The 13,375-nt window shown below is 28.3% G+C and overlaps 2 protein-coding genes across 3 annotated transcripts in view; one reads left to right on the top strand and one right to left on the bottom strand.

The window, feature by feature from the left end:
* LOC142326418 (uncharacterized) overlaps window positions 1-2,130 on the top strand; it is a 32,103-nt gene extending 29,973 nt beyond the window's left edge. Inside the window, exon 5 of the mRNA XM_075368910.1 lies at window positions 760-2,130. Within this exon, the coding sequence (XP_075225025.1) occupies window positions 760-848 (89 nt within the window). The 3' untranslated portion in view covers window positions 849-2,130. The remainder of the gene's footprint in view (window positions 1-759) is intronic.
* The window catches only part of LOC142326417 (U8 snoRNA-decapping enzyme-like), a 54,991-nt gene that overhangs the window by 17,118 nt on the left and 24,498 nt on the right, over window positions 1-13,375 (bottom strand). The window contains exon 3 of one of the 2 annotated variants that reach the window (XM_075368908.1): window positions 9,334-9,418. In XM_075368908.1, coding sequence (XP_075225023.1) covers window positions 9,334-9,418 — 85 coding nt within the window. Of the gene's footprint in view, window positions 1-7,908; window positions 9,419-13,375 lie in introns of those variants that run through there. The other variant, XM_075368907.1, reaches the window with a different exon arrangement.

Here is a 13,375-nt window from a genome sequence, read left to right as displayed (position 1 = left end):
TGAAAAGCATATTTTCTTTTTTTATGTGGAAAGGGGTTAATGATCATAGTAGAGTCGATTTCCCTAAAACCTCAACAAAAAAATAATAACAATGATGATCTTTTGTAAAATTGTAAACTGCACTAATTGAAATAGCCTTATTACTGATGGTTATAAGATTATTTGCCATTTACGAATAGGGCACACTAACTTACTCTTGGAACCTAATAAATCAGACCACAGCAAAAACAATAGTAATAGTAATAGTGTAACAAATCACAGCAAACACAAACAGGTTTGTGTTTGTTGTGACTGCCAACCAATGATACATCACATGCTTGTGGACTGTGTGTGTATTGCGTCATAAATTTAAATTAGCAGCTAACATCTGAAATATTCTAGGAAAAAATATGATGATTCCATTAAATATCTTGTTTCTTAAGGCTGTGCATCGGTATTTAACTGTTTAATAATTTCTGCAATATTTTTTTTTGTAATATTGTATTATGTTTGTTACGGGCGATGATAATGTGAAAGCATTTTTTGCCCTCCCAGAAACAAAAAAAAAAGACCTGGAATTTCAGGTGTACGTACCATCCTGAAAATTTTTATGTGTGAAGTACGGTAAAATGCCAAGTACCAAAACTACATTCAATGAACCGATTCATATTCTGAAGTTAAGATTTTTACTTGATAAGGAGTTAGCATTTTAATAGTTAGTTCATGCCTTTTTTAAAAATGCATAAAAATATTAATAATTATTAATTTTTTTTTTTTCAGAGGTTGTATGGCCACTTCCAGTCGATTATGTTCCACATCATTCTGAAGTACTCCTTATGGAAAAATGCTATTTAGATGAAAAAAAATAAAATTTTAAAAACATTCCTAAACAAATATAATTAATATTTACAATCTTTGCACTAGCTATTGAAAAAAATTGGAATGCAAAGATTTTTAATTTATAGTATTTTACAGCATTTAAACACAATACATTTTTAGGATTTTATTGATACTCAAAAGCTGTACACTACTTGACCATATAATCAGATTATGTAATATCTGGAATGTCTTAGACATTAATAGGGAATTAGGGAATAGACTAGTGTATGAAGTAGAACATAATTTTTTCCTAATAAAACAGTTTAATCACTGAAATTAAACAATTCTGGATGAAGTTTACCTGAAACTTTTACTATATGACTGTTGGAGGGATGACAAAAGTTGTAGCCCTCATATCTAGGCCAAGGTTTAATTTTTATTATTACTTTTTTTATTATATTATTTCTTGTTTTATCTTGGGTCTGGTATTGAATTAATTCATTCAAGAACTTTGTGTTTGTATTTGTAAGTCAAGGAATTTCTAGAGTGGTTGAAGAGACAATAATCAATCTTCTTCAATTTGAGTGAACCATCTCTATATTTCTCTTCTCAGCTGTAATTAATAGTGAAAGCGCTGTGGTAGACTTTAGGACAAATAAAAATTACGATCATAAGAAATTTGAATGTGTGTATCAAGAGTACTTGATAACTGTCTCAGCCCTAGTTGAATTTATAGACTGCATAGGAAACAGAATTCACAGTTAAATCCAAAAGCAACCACTAACACTGTAAAGCAACCCTAAAGGAGGCACTAACTGATGCCTCCACTAATACTGTAGAAACTCTAAAGGGTTCCATTAATTCTCATACAAAATGAATGCCGAGAATTTTTAGCCAAAATTCACAGAACACCGCAAGAAAGAAGAAATTATAGACAGGGAAAAGAGTGCGTAGAGAGAAAAGGTAGGTCACAGGCAGAAAAGGTAGGTCACCTTTTAAACGAATTACCTACCTTTTAAAGGAACTGTGAAACAGACATACTGATCCGCCCCAAAAATGGAGCATTTCAAAACTTCATTCAGGGAGATAGAAAATTTTTACCGGGATGGGAAGCACATTATTTGTTTAATAATGTTTATGAGTAATGTCTCATAAATATTATTAAACATTTTGTGAACAAGCAAGGGGGTTTTCTTAAGGAAACCTGAATCTGTTCTCAGGTTGATCCAGATCCACAGGAATGAACAGCAATTTGCTGCAGCATATATTTAAGCTGGTTGATGCAAACTTAAAGACCAGATTTGATCTTCCAAGGAATTGTGAGTAGGTTGAATGCCCACTGTCTGTATAGATTGTGGTAGCACTCTTTTGACTAGGTTTATTTTTCTTATTTTGGAGTCTTCTGTGGAGGAGAAAAGCATACTTTTGTCACTATACACTCTTTTTCCTTATCCGTGATCCTGTCTGTCGCTAACAGTGTCCAATCACTTTTATTGGATACCCATAAGATCTCTTAATCCAAGAGTTCTGAAGACCATTGCATCTTTGATATTAGTGTAATTTGGTGAATCTGCCTATGAAACTATCCAGGGTCACTAGTTCCTATCCTGGTGGCTGCAAAATTGAAATAGAAAAATATTTATGGCAGAATTTTACTAAAAGATATTCAAAAAATAGATGTGGAATAAATACTAATTCATTCAGTTAGTGAATCTGATTGTAGAAGGAAATCTAATTGTGTAAATTACCTCAAAAAAGTTAAATGACAAATGATAAAATATAACTTTAAAAACTGACAATTATCTCTCTCTGACTTCTTTTATGAAATACATTTTATTCTCCATAAGACAAATGTAAATTCTTCCCCCTCAATAGAGGGCAAAGTGGCCATACAGTAAGTAACATAGCTTAAATAAGAAACAGGTATGCTTTTATAATAAGCAACCCTTGATTTACACATATCATTTTACTACAAAGTAAAATTTTGTAAATTACAGGTATTCTTCCTAGAATCTATAGAGGTTAGTTGATTTTAAAGTTAAGATTAAAAGAATGGGAAAATATTTTGACGCATACGTTGAAATTAATAATAAACTGATATTAAAATAATTAATAACAGTAATTAATTATGTTAATAAACTGATATTAAAATAATTAATAACAGTAATTAATTATGTTTCATTCAAATTTAAATTGTCATAAATTTAAAATTATCATGTTAAATATTGCTTCAATATTGATACGGCCAGTAGGTCGTAAAACATCAGACTAGACAAAAATTATCGAAAATATTTTATGGAAACAAATTGTTTTTTTTCTATTTGTTATACATTTAAATATGAATTGCCTGAAGAAATTAATAAAACAAAATTGACAAATTTCTCAAATGTGACTTTTGAAATTAAATAATTATCTCAATTCAACAACTGTTGGGCTTTAAATAATTTTTTCCAAATATTCTGAAAAAATCTAACTTTTTGTCTGATCATTAGTGAATGTGGGTTTCATAATTTTGCCACCAATCATCGGTGCCAATTGTTGCAGTATCGAGATCGAGTTAGGGTGTATATACAGAAATCCAGATGAGTTTTACATATTTCACTTTACCAGATTTAATATTTGCTTCATGTATGAGATTATTGTGAAACTGATGAGTCAATCGACAAATCTCGAACAAACAATACGAAAATAAGTTGTAAATTATTATTTACATTTCTGAATAACGCACATAAAAGTACAGTATATATGGATAAACAATGTTACTTTTTAACAAATTCTGTGTTCAAATATTTTCAGGCAACAAAATGTTTACACTGAAAACAACTGAATCAGTTTTGTCCCTTTAAATATTGCTTGTTTGCATCATATATTTAATACAGAATTGTTCAATGTTTTAACAAATGTGTACAAATACATTTGTTAAAAAGGGCCAAATATGTAAATGAAAAACTAATTTACTGAACCGAACAAAAAAATATTTTTTAATTCAAATGATGAGTTTTGTTTTCATTACCAGGGTTAATACATAACATACGTGGACATGAATTGTATGTAAAAGATGTTCAGAAATGAGATTATCATATATTATTATCAAATTATTATGTAAATAAATAAAAAAATTCTTAATTTATTGCATTAAATAAGAATGAAAAAATTATTTTACAATGAGATTAATCTATATATTTTATGTATGTTGTAGAAAGAATGTATTGAAAAATAAAATACATTTTATACAAGTTTGTAAATCTTTAATAGTAAAAATTAATAAACTAATAAAAGTGGGAATAATCAATCAGAAAAAATTCATTTCTGAACAATTTTAACAATGTGTTATGAAGTATTTAATATTACGTTTTTAAGGTTCGCCACGTGTATTATTATCCACTTAAATATTGTCATCATTATTAATTTTGGTTTTGTAAAATTTTACAAAAAGCACTGATATCACTCCTTAAAAACATTTCCAATGTAAAAGAAGAGGCCACCAGACTTAATATCATTTATGAACTTGCACTGCGACAAAAACTAATATCATCGCAGTACACCAGACTTTAGTAAGAACCAGAATATCTCAGTAAATTTTTAGGTTTGCTATATTTAATACTGAACAACTAATGAGAGATGGCATTAATATAGGGCAATCTGAAAAAATTTATTGCAATGCTGTCATCGAAATATCTGCCGTCTTGCCATGAAATGCTGGTTTATTTTTTTCGCATTTATCATGTCTTTTTCATGAAATTATGGTAATCACAAGTAAAAAATGAAATATATTAAGAAATTTTAATAGAAGCATTCTAACAGATTAAGCACCCCATTTTCTAATCCAAAACTAGTAATGATTTTATATCGTTAATAATGACGATATTTCTCATATAAAGGTAAAACATCAACAAAAATTGTATAAATTGTACAGTACGTAGTTAATTAAAAAATATTCGTCATTCCTTTAAACGTGTGCTCAAGTGAAAATTTGGTTTTATGGTGCTCTTAATCAGAGCCTAAATGTATAATTTAAAAAAATAATCCGAGCCTAAATTCGCTAAATGTATAAAATAATGAGTAGAGTAAGCATTTCCACTGAAGTTTGTAATTTTACCACTGAGATCAGTTGAACTAGTAAATTTATTAGAATTGTAAAATTGCATGCTGGACAGTATATGTTTCAGAAATTAGCGATTTACTCTTGTTAGTAAAACTACTATTCTCAGAATAGTTTACAGAATTATTGACAATGAGAACAGTAATATTACTAACATTTTAGTAAATTTACATTTGTAGTATAATATTACACTCGGGAGCAAAGAATATATCCAAAATTTGAGGATTTGAGGGGCAGAACTAACAGGTGGATTTCATTAAAAAGCACAGCTGATGAAACTTTGTCATAAGGCATTCTTGGAGAGATAGTTTGTTCATAGAGAATTATTCAATGTTTTAACAAAGAAAAGCATCGGGGTCTGAATAAGTTAACAAAAAGCTAATCTAATTTACTACAGGGAACAGATTTACTGGAGGGCAGTAATATTACTTTTGGACTTTTCAAGAGTATATTAAGTATAAATTATTTAAACTCTTTCAGAAAAGTCAGAAATGAACTAAAAGATTAATAAATATGAAAAAACAGTTTCCAATGATTGACATGATAATGTAATAAAATAGCAACCGGGTCGATGGTGTAAATTATAAGTACATGTTTTTTATTTGCTCTAAAAAATGATTTAACAGAATTTTGATGACAATTCCGATAATTTCTAAAAATATTATTGTTATCACACATCAATTTTTATAGGCAGTTATTAAAATGGCTTTACTTATTTATAATTATGAACATTTAAAATGACATTTGTAAATGATCTATCATATTAAAGGAAATTGAAATATTGAATCACTGCATTGTATAAAATTTTTGATTTGGAGTAAAGTACTGGTGTACTGCAAGGATAATAGTTTTTGTTGCAGTGTAATTTTTTAAAAGATACCAAATACGATGTCCTCCTTTTTTACATTGGATTAATAAATAATCTTTACATAAATTAAAAATTTACAAATTGAAAAAAAAAACGCAAGTATTGTGTGACTTTTCCAGCTATGACGGACAACTTATGGATTACCAAAATAAGATTTAAGCATCAAAATTAGAAAATTTTTTTTTTTTGAGGCTTTCTCTTAGAAGAAAATTTAGGAAAAATTTATTTATATATAAATGATACCTAATAAAAAAAATTAAAATTGTTTAAAAGTATTGAAAATACGAGTTATTCGTATTAAATTCTCAATGGGAACGCAACAACCAAGAACAGATATTGCCTATGATAACAGTAAAGTCCTTCAAGTACACGAAGATTATCTGCGCGTGTTCATAATCCGCATGTTAGGATATGGAGAACATTACGCCGCCATGAACATCCTTATCCATACCACCTTCAGCATGTACAACATCTAGAAGAATGTGAATACAATCAGAGAATTAATTTCTGCCATTGGTTACTGCATAACAATGTATTAGAAACTCAAATATTTGTTTGTGATGAAGCAACATTTACATGTAATTGTATAAACAATTCAAGAAACAATCATATTTGGAATGACACCTATCCGCATGCCACCTCAGAATCAAACTACCAATGTCGGTTTTCAATAAATGTGGTGCGGTGCAATAGAAAATATTCTGATTGGACCTTATGACCTTAATCGTAGACTGTGTGGGATGGCCTATCTAAAAAATAACTTCCTAAATTTTTAAAGAATGTTCTATTGGTAACGTGAATTACGTACTTCCAACAGGACGGAGCCTCAACACATTTTGATCGCCATGTAACTCATCATCTTAATGAAACATTCCCAAATAGGTGGACTGCCAGAAAGACCAAATAGCATGGCCAGTCAGATACCCTGATTTAAACTCATTACATTTCTTTGAATGGGGATACATAAAGTTATTATGTGTATGCTTAAAAATCCAACAATGAAAGTAAACTTTTACAAAGAATCATGATAGCCATCCAAGAAATAAAAACGGCCCACGAATGTTGTAGGAAGCAGCAGCATCCTTAAATCGTCGTGCTGAAATATGTATTGCTAATTGAGGTGGACATTTTGAGCTGCTTATGTAATACTCACTATAAGTTGATCAAATTAAATAATTTAAATGAAAAGTACTGTGGAATATTTAAATGAACATTTGGTTAAAATTATTTTGAGAGAAAAGGGCCTATAATTTAAATTTTCGTTTGCGGTGTTCAGTTTTCATAACTGGTTGTTTGGTTTTCAATAAAAACAAATTTGAAAACATTATGTTCAGTGTTCATAGATGTTGATTACATCACTTTTTTTAGGAATTAAATTCTTTAAAAGTTTTGTAGAAAAAGTTTATGCATTTATTACTTATTTAAGAGTTGTTTTTTGGACCCTAATTTTGGATTTTAAGTCAGAAAAACTAGAGGAGATACAGTTGTAGGACCTATTTTATTGAATTTTTCAGCCCAAAAACGTTTTACTCAAGATAATTTTTTAACCCGCATAATTAACACGATTAACTTCTAGATTATATTTAACATAAATGACTACATCTGTATTGTCACTTAATTCCTACAGTAACAAAAAAACTAACTAAATCTATAACATAAATCGTTTTAACCCATGTTCCATGAGAATGTACTTTTCTAAGGAATTAACAATGGTATCATTTGATAGGGTTGTCTATCATTTCATTTCAATGAGAGCTTAACATGTCATTGTTCCAATGATCTTGTCTGCTTTCTGGTGTCACATTACATACCCAAAATTTATCATTAGTGAGTGTTTTTCAAAATCCATTTTCTCCCCTGAAAGGATTCTTTTCCATTTGAATGTCTGTACCGTTTTTACACCCATCTCAAACAAAAATTCTCTGTAGTGCAAGTGTTAAATCACAACTTCACAGCAGACATGAAAACAACAATAAACTGCCCAAACAAATCAGAAATTCTGAACTATTTATTGAAACAAATTTCAATAAAACAATTTCAATCTAACATTAAGAAACTATAACTGGGTGTCAGCCTTTTATTTCTGAAGTAAATTATTAGTTATGTTGGCAAAATAAAAAATAAAAGCAAACAAGCAATCTTATTTCATAATAAATGTATTTAAAAATAATTATCACAAACAAGGAATGTTCTAAAAATATTTAAATCTTTATTTAAATAATAAATAAAAAAATTATATTGAAACAAGTAAAGAGAGTAACTTAGAAATATGGCAATTGCATGTCCTAATGTCACTATTACTCAACATCTGGACATCAGTCCACATAGTTATGCTGTGTGTTTCTTATTTAAAAATAATAGTAAAAATAAGTATGAAAATATATGAACAGTAAGTAACAGAAATATTTTTATAAACATAAAGATTAGCATAAATTAATGAACAACATGACAACTTTTAAAGAAAATAATGCACAATAGTTGAATAATGCAGTAATATTCAAAATTTTCAGTATCAAACACTGTACAGTACAATAATTTATTAAATACGGCACTAATCATGTTTACTGAAAATGTTTATAGTTTTGAAAGCCATAGACTGGAAGTGTTAATTTCGATTTTTATCTGGAAGATCTTTATTGTAAATCAATTTTGAAACTATGAAAAACATCTTATAAAAAGAAATAATCTCAATCGTAACCGAGTATCAAAATGTAGATATGAATGAAAATAAATGAAATGAAACTGAATGAAAAAAAAACAAGATCCGTTCAAATTAAGTTCAAAGTTATGTTTGATTATCGTTTACAGTTTGAAAACAACTCTTCAAGATTATCAGTTGACATTTGGGAAACACAAAGTTTGCTGGGACCAAATCCAGGAAGTAGAACGGGTGAGGCACAATAGTGTGGTAGTTCTACAGTTTAAATTCTAGTAAAGGCACTTTTATATGAATTTGAATACTACAGCATGGATACCGGTGTTCTTGGTAGTTGGGTTTCAATTAACCCAACTATATAAAATTACACTTATTACACTATCATCCTTATTCATCCTCTGAAGTAATACCTTACGATAGATCCAGCAAGCTGCCACTTGCTTGAACATGAATTCACAGGTTGATGATCTATTACAAATGTTCAGTCTTTTATTGAGCACACCGCATAAATTTTTGTGAAGACTGATCCAATGTCCTTTGACTATAGATGCACTAATACAGTTTAAATTGTACACATATCAGATTGTCAGATTCTATAAAAGCATTTTGTTTATAGACAATTAAATACATTTGATTTTAAGGCTTACTTATAGGCCTTAGGGAATTTATCCAGCAAGACTACTATCTGAACTTACTTTGATAATAATAATTAAAATATAACCTCTACAGATAACAATTTTACTCAAAACGGTAAATCTGATAACATTTATTATATTATTTACATTTTTGTTTTTTCTACATTTTTAATATCACCACTTGTATTTTTTGCAATTAGTGCCTTATCAATATCATTTTCACTCATTATATTTAGATATTTTAATGAATATAATAACTGATTACGCGAATTACCAATAAATGAATTATTTAGAAATACTGGAAATCCTCTATAACCATCACCCATTGTATATAAAGGTACACGTACATTTCCCAATACCTGGAAAAAGTTGAAAGTTTTTAAAATAAAATTTTAATTTTCATATACAAAAGAAATAAAAGTATAAGTAATGTGATATAGAACACTATGAAAATTCAGAATTAAGATTTCATAATCCATTAAAAAATTCTTTAATCTTTAGCGATTATTCAAAACCAGTACTACTAGATGAAGAGATTACATGCACAGTTTGTTTTCTTTAAAAATAAATATACTAAACCTCAAAAATTGAATATTTTCATTCAATTTAAATAAATGTACTAGGATTATCCTATTCAATAATCATAATAAGTTACAAAAAAATTTTTAAATTAATAGCTCACTTTCAAAATTGCTTTTTCATAACTAATTATCAAAGTCCTTTTACAATAGATTTATTGATGGCATTATTAAAATACAATCTTAAAATGATTAAGAAACCCCCAAAATGTAGAATGAGATAATTTGTTATGACTGTTCTTGTGTTAAAGTATTTTAGTGTTATTTCACTTTTAGTTCGTGTTTTTTTAAGTATTCTGTGAGTAAAATTGTCACTTTGTTTTTTTTTTTTTTAATGTATGTATGCTCCGTTTCTAAGAAATAATTTGCAATGATTAATTCTGATGTAAGAAGGGTGTGCATATGTATGTATGGTGTGCCTTTATGTAATTTTTATTAATTTGATATACTGCCATGTTATTATCATAATATCTTGTAAATAAGCTATGAAAACTTGTACTTTCTTTTTTTTCCGACAAATATACTTTAGGGCTGGGTACTTTAATAATATTAAAAATGATTTTAAAATTTTATGAAGATCACATTTTGTTCTTAAAATTCAAAGTGATAAAATTACAAAAAAACCTTTTTTAATAACAAGATGGGAGCATATTTTTTGAATGGCTTAATTTAACAAACGTTAAAACCAAATCAATCATTCACCAGATAAGGAAGAAGTCAAAGGCTGATTTATAAAAAAATTACTTAAACAATATTCTTTAGAAATTTAGTAACTATAAGCAAAGTCTAAAAGAAATGAATGAAATAATTTTTTTAAAATATCAATTAGCTATTTTAGTTAAAGAAAGTAATGTTGAAGATAGTAAATAAATCAACCTAGTAGATAACAAACTTAAAAAAAAATAATAATTATAAGACAACGAAATACTCAAGGTTACTGAATTAGATAAGTAATTATATCAATCACATTTTGTAAGTAATCATATCATTTCAATCATAACTTGCATCATCCATCATTAGATAAATATCAATCATGTGTATAAATAATTTTTAAACTTCCATATTTCACAATGACTTTTTTATCTGATTTTTTTTCTCAATATTAAAATTAAACAAATAAAATTTCATGCCCAATAATACTAAATCATTTAAAGATATGGATAATCTATAATGGCACAAAAAAATCAAAAATTTACAAAATCATCTTCCTAAATGTCACACAAGACTATTTACAATGAAATATACGCCTAACAAACAGTTATACAAGTTACATGTTTACATTCTGAAGGCTTATGGATACCAATTTAAACAAGACATAGATATTATGCAGGTATAAGCTAGAAAAAACCTGTAACATGCATCTTAAAAAATATGAAAATCTTAAACAAAATACTATGAATAATAATGAAGCCATTATTACCATTTTACCCACATACAACTAATGCTAAAAAACATACTAAATGTTGTGTTGTAGGTGTAGATAATAATAATGCTTAATGAAACTGAATAATAAAACCATAGAATATAATTATAAAACAGTTTATTAAACACCTTGTACCCGAAACATATAAAATTTAGTAAAACATTAAAAAATAAATAATCCATAACACAAACATCTCCCTAAGATAACAAATACACGCCCCCTACTGACTAAAAACAAGACATTATTTTACTTTAAAAGCAAGATTCAAAATGCATAAACTAGTCACATCCATTTGATCAGTTATCAAATACAACATAGCTAACATGCACAAAGCAGTTTTACAAATGGGCAGAACCATTAGAACAAGTTTAACAACCAATATACTTAACAGTTCAAATACATAAATACAAAAAACAAACTTACTGACAAAATTAAAAATGAACTGTATAAGCAACTTTTGATAAAAACTATCTCTACACTAATAAATAATCGTAAAATCCATAAAAGAAAAAAAGATACTTCTAATTCTACGTTCGACTGGCCAACCAATAAGTTCAACTATTTCTATAATAAATAAAATATATGAGGTATCTGGAAAGTAAGTATGCTTTGTTATTTATAAATACACATAACTTTCAACATAATAATTTTATTATTACACGGAATTACTTATATTACTTTTCTACCATAACTTCTACCATTATTAATTTGGGATTTTTTATATCTTGTAATCAGTTTTTTCATTCCTTTCTCAAAGAACAGCACTGCAAAGAAGATTACCGATGCTATACAACATTTTTCATAGCATCGTTTTTAGTGCTGACCAGAGCAACGGACCCCTTGAGACGGAGAAACAAGTGGTAGTCACTCAGTGCTGAGTGACTACTACTAAGTTGGGTGCTTCAATCGTATGGCAAGAAAACTCCATAACTGAACATACCTCTCCTCTTGTTTTGGGTTGCACAGTCAGTTTTTTTGAGATTACACAATAAAGCAAAGCATTACAGCTTCATCTCTTAGCAAGAAGTCGATCAACAAAACCCCTTTCCTGGAAGACAGTACACATGATTTTTCATGTTGAAAGGATGGTTTTGAACTTCAGGTTTTTGGGAAATCTTTGTTGTTATGCCATTCTGTTGACTGCCCTTTGGATTCTGTACCAGTATTAAACATACCTTTAAAATACAAAGTATTTTGAAGTATGAAAAGTACTTGTAGAGTATGTAAAGTATTTGTAAAGTACAAAGTATTTTAAAGTATGGCTCAAAAAATTGAAAAGATACACTCAAACTCAAAAAAATACAGTGTTTGGATCAAAAAATTGTCACTTCATTTTTTTTAGGCAAGAAAAGATGGAGCATACTGTAATCATTTGGTTCTGTGAACCTCCATCAACATTTTTGGCAGCCGACAAGAGCTGAGTTTGTGATAGCCTAGGTATTATGTTAGGATTTCATGAAAAACCGTTCACAATATATATATATATATATATATAAGAAATTGTAATTGTTTAAACATTGCTGCTATACTTGCAATGACGTCTAATGAAAGCTAATGAATGAGAAAATATGGCAAATATGCTCAGAACTGCAATCACAGCGCTGTGGGGGTGGCAGAAAAAACAGTACTGACTTTCCTGATACGTCTTGTACAATATTACAAATGCCCATTCATAAATACATTTACAAAGTATAAATATCAATCTATAATCCTTGCTAAAACGAACAGTTATTTATTCTTAAAAAATAATAACTATTATCTCTATCAAACCAGGTAACACAACAGCTTTTGTGACTCATAACACTTTGATTCACAAGAACAAGACTTATTATTATTATTTTCCTTCTGTTGCCATTTTTAATAAATTATCAAACCATTTAAAAATTATAAAAATCAAGTTTTTATCAGTTTCCTTGGATCAATCTACGCAGTTCTTTTTTTATACATGAAGAAGTATATTTACCGATTCCTGAAGTTATCTATAAAATGTACTATTATGTACCTTACCGATCAAAATAAAAGATATATTTACTTATTTACAGGATTATAAAAAACTAACACAACAACTCAGTAGAATGCAAACAAAATTGCAGTGATTGCAGTGAATATTGAATTGCACCAACTGAATGCATATCCACACAGAGATACAAAGAAGATACAGACAAGTCACATGCAGTCAACAAAATCAATTTTTATGAATAATCTTGTGAAAACAAGACATACAATCAGACACTAACTACAACATAAAAATTTAAGATGTAGCACAAAAATGAGCATCAAAAACTGTAGTAAACATATGAACATATATATAAAAC

Source organism: Lycorma delicatula, chromosome 6 (genome assembly GCF_047948215.1).
Source record: "Lycorma delicatula isolate Av1 chromosome 6, ASM4794821v1, whole genome shotgun sequence".
In the NCBI taxonomy this organism is placed as follows: Eukaryota; Metazoa; Arthropoda; class Insecta; order Hemiptera; family Fulgoridae; genus Lycorma; species Lycorma delicatula.
This window is presented reverse-complemented; position numbering and strand designations above follow the sequence as displayed.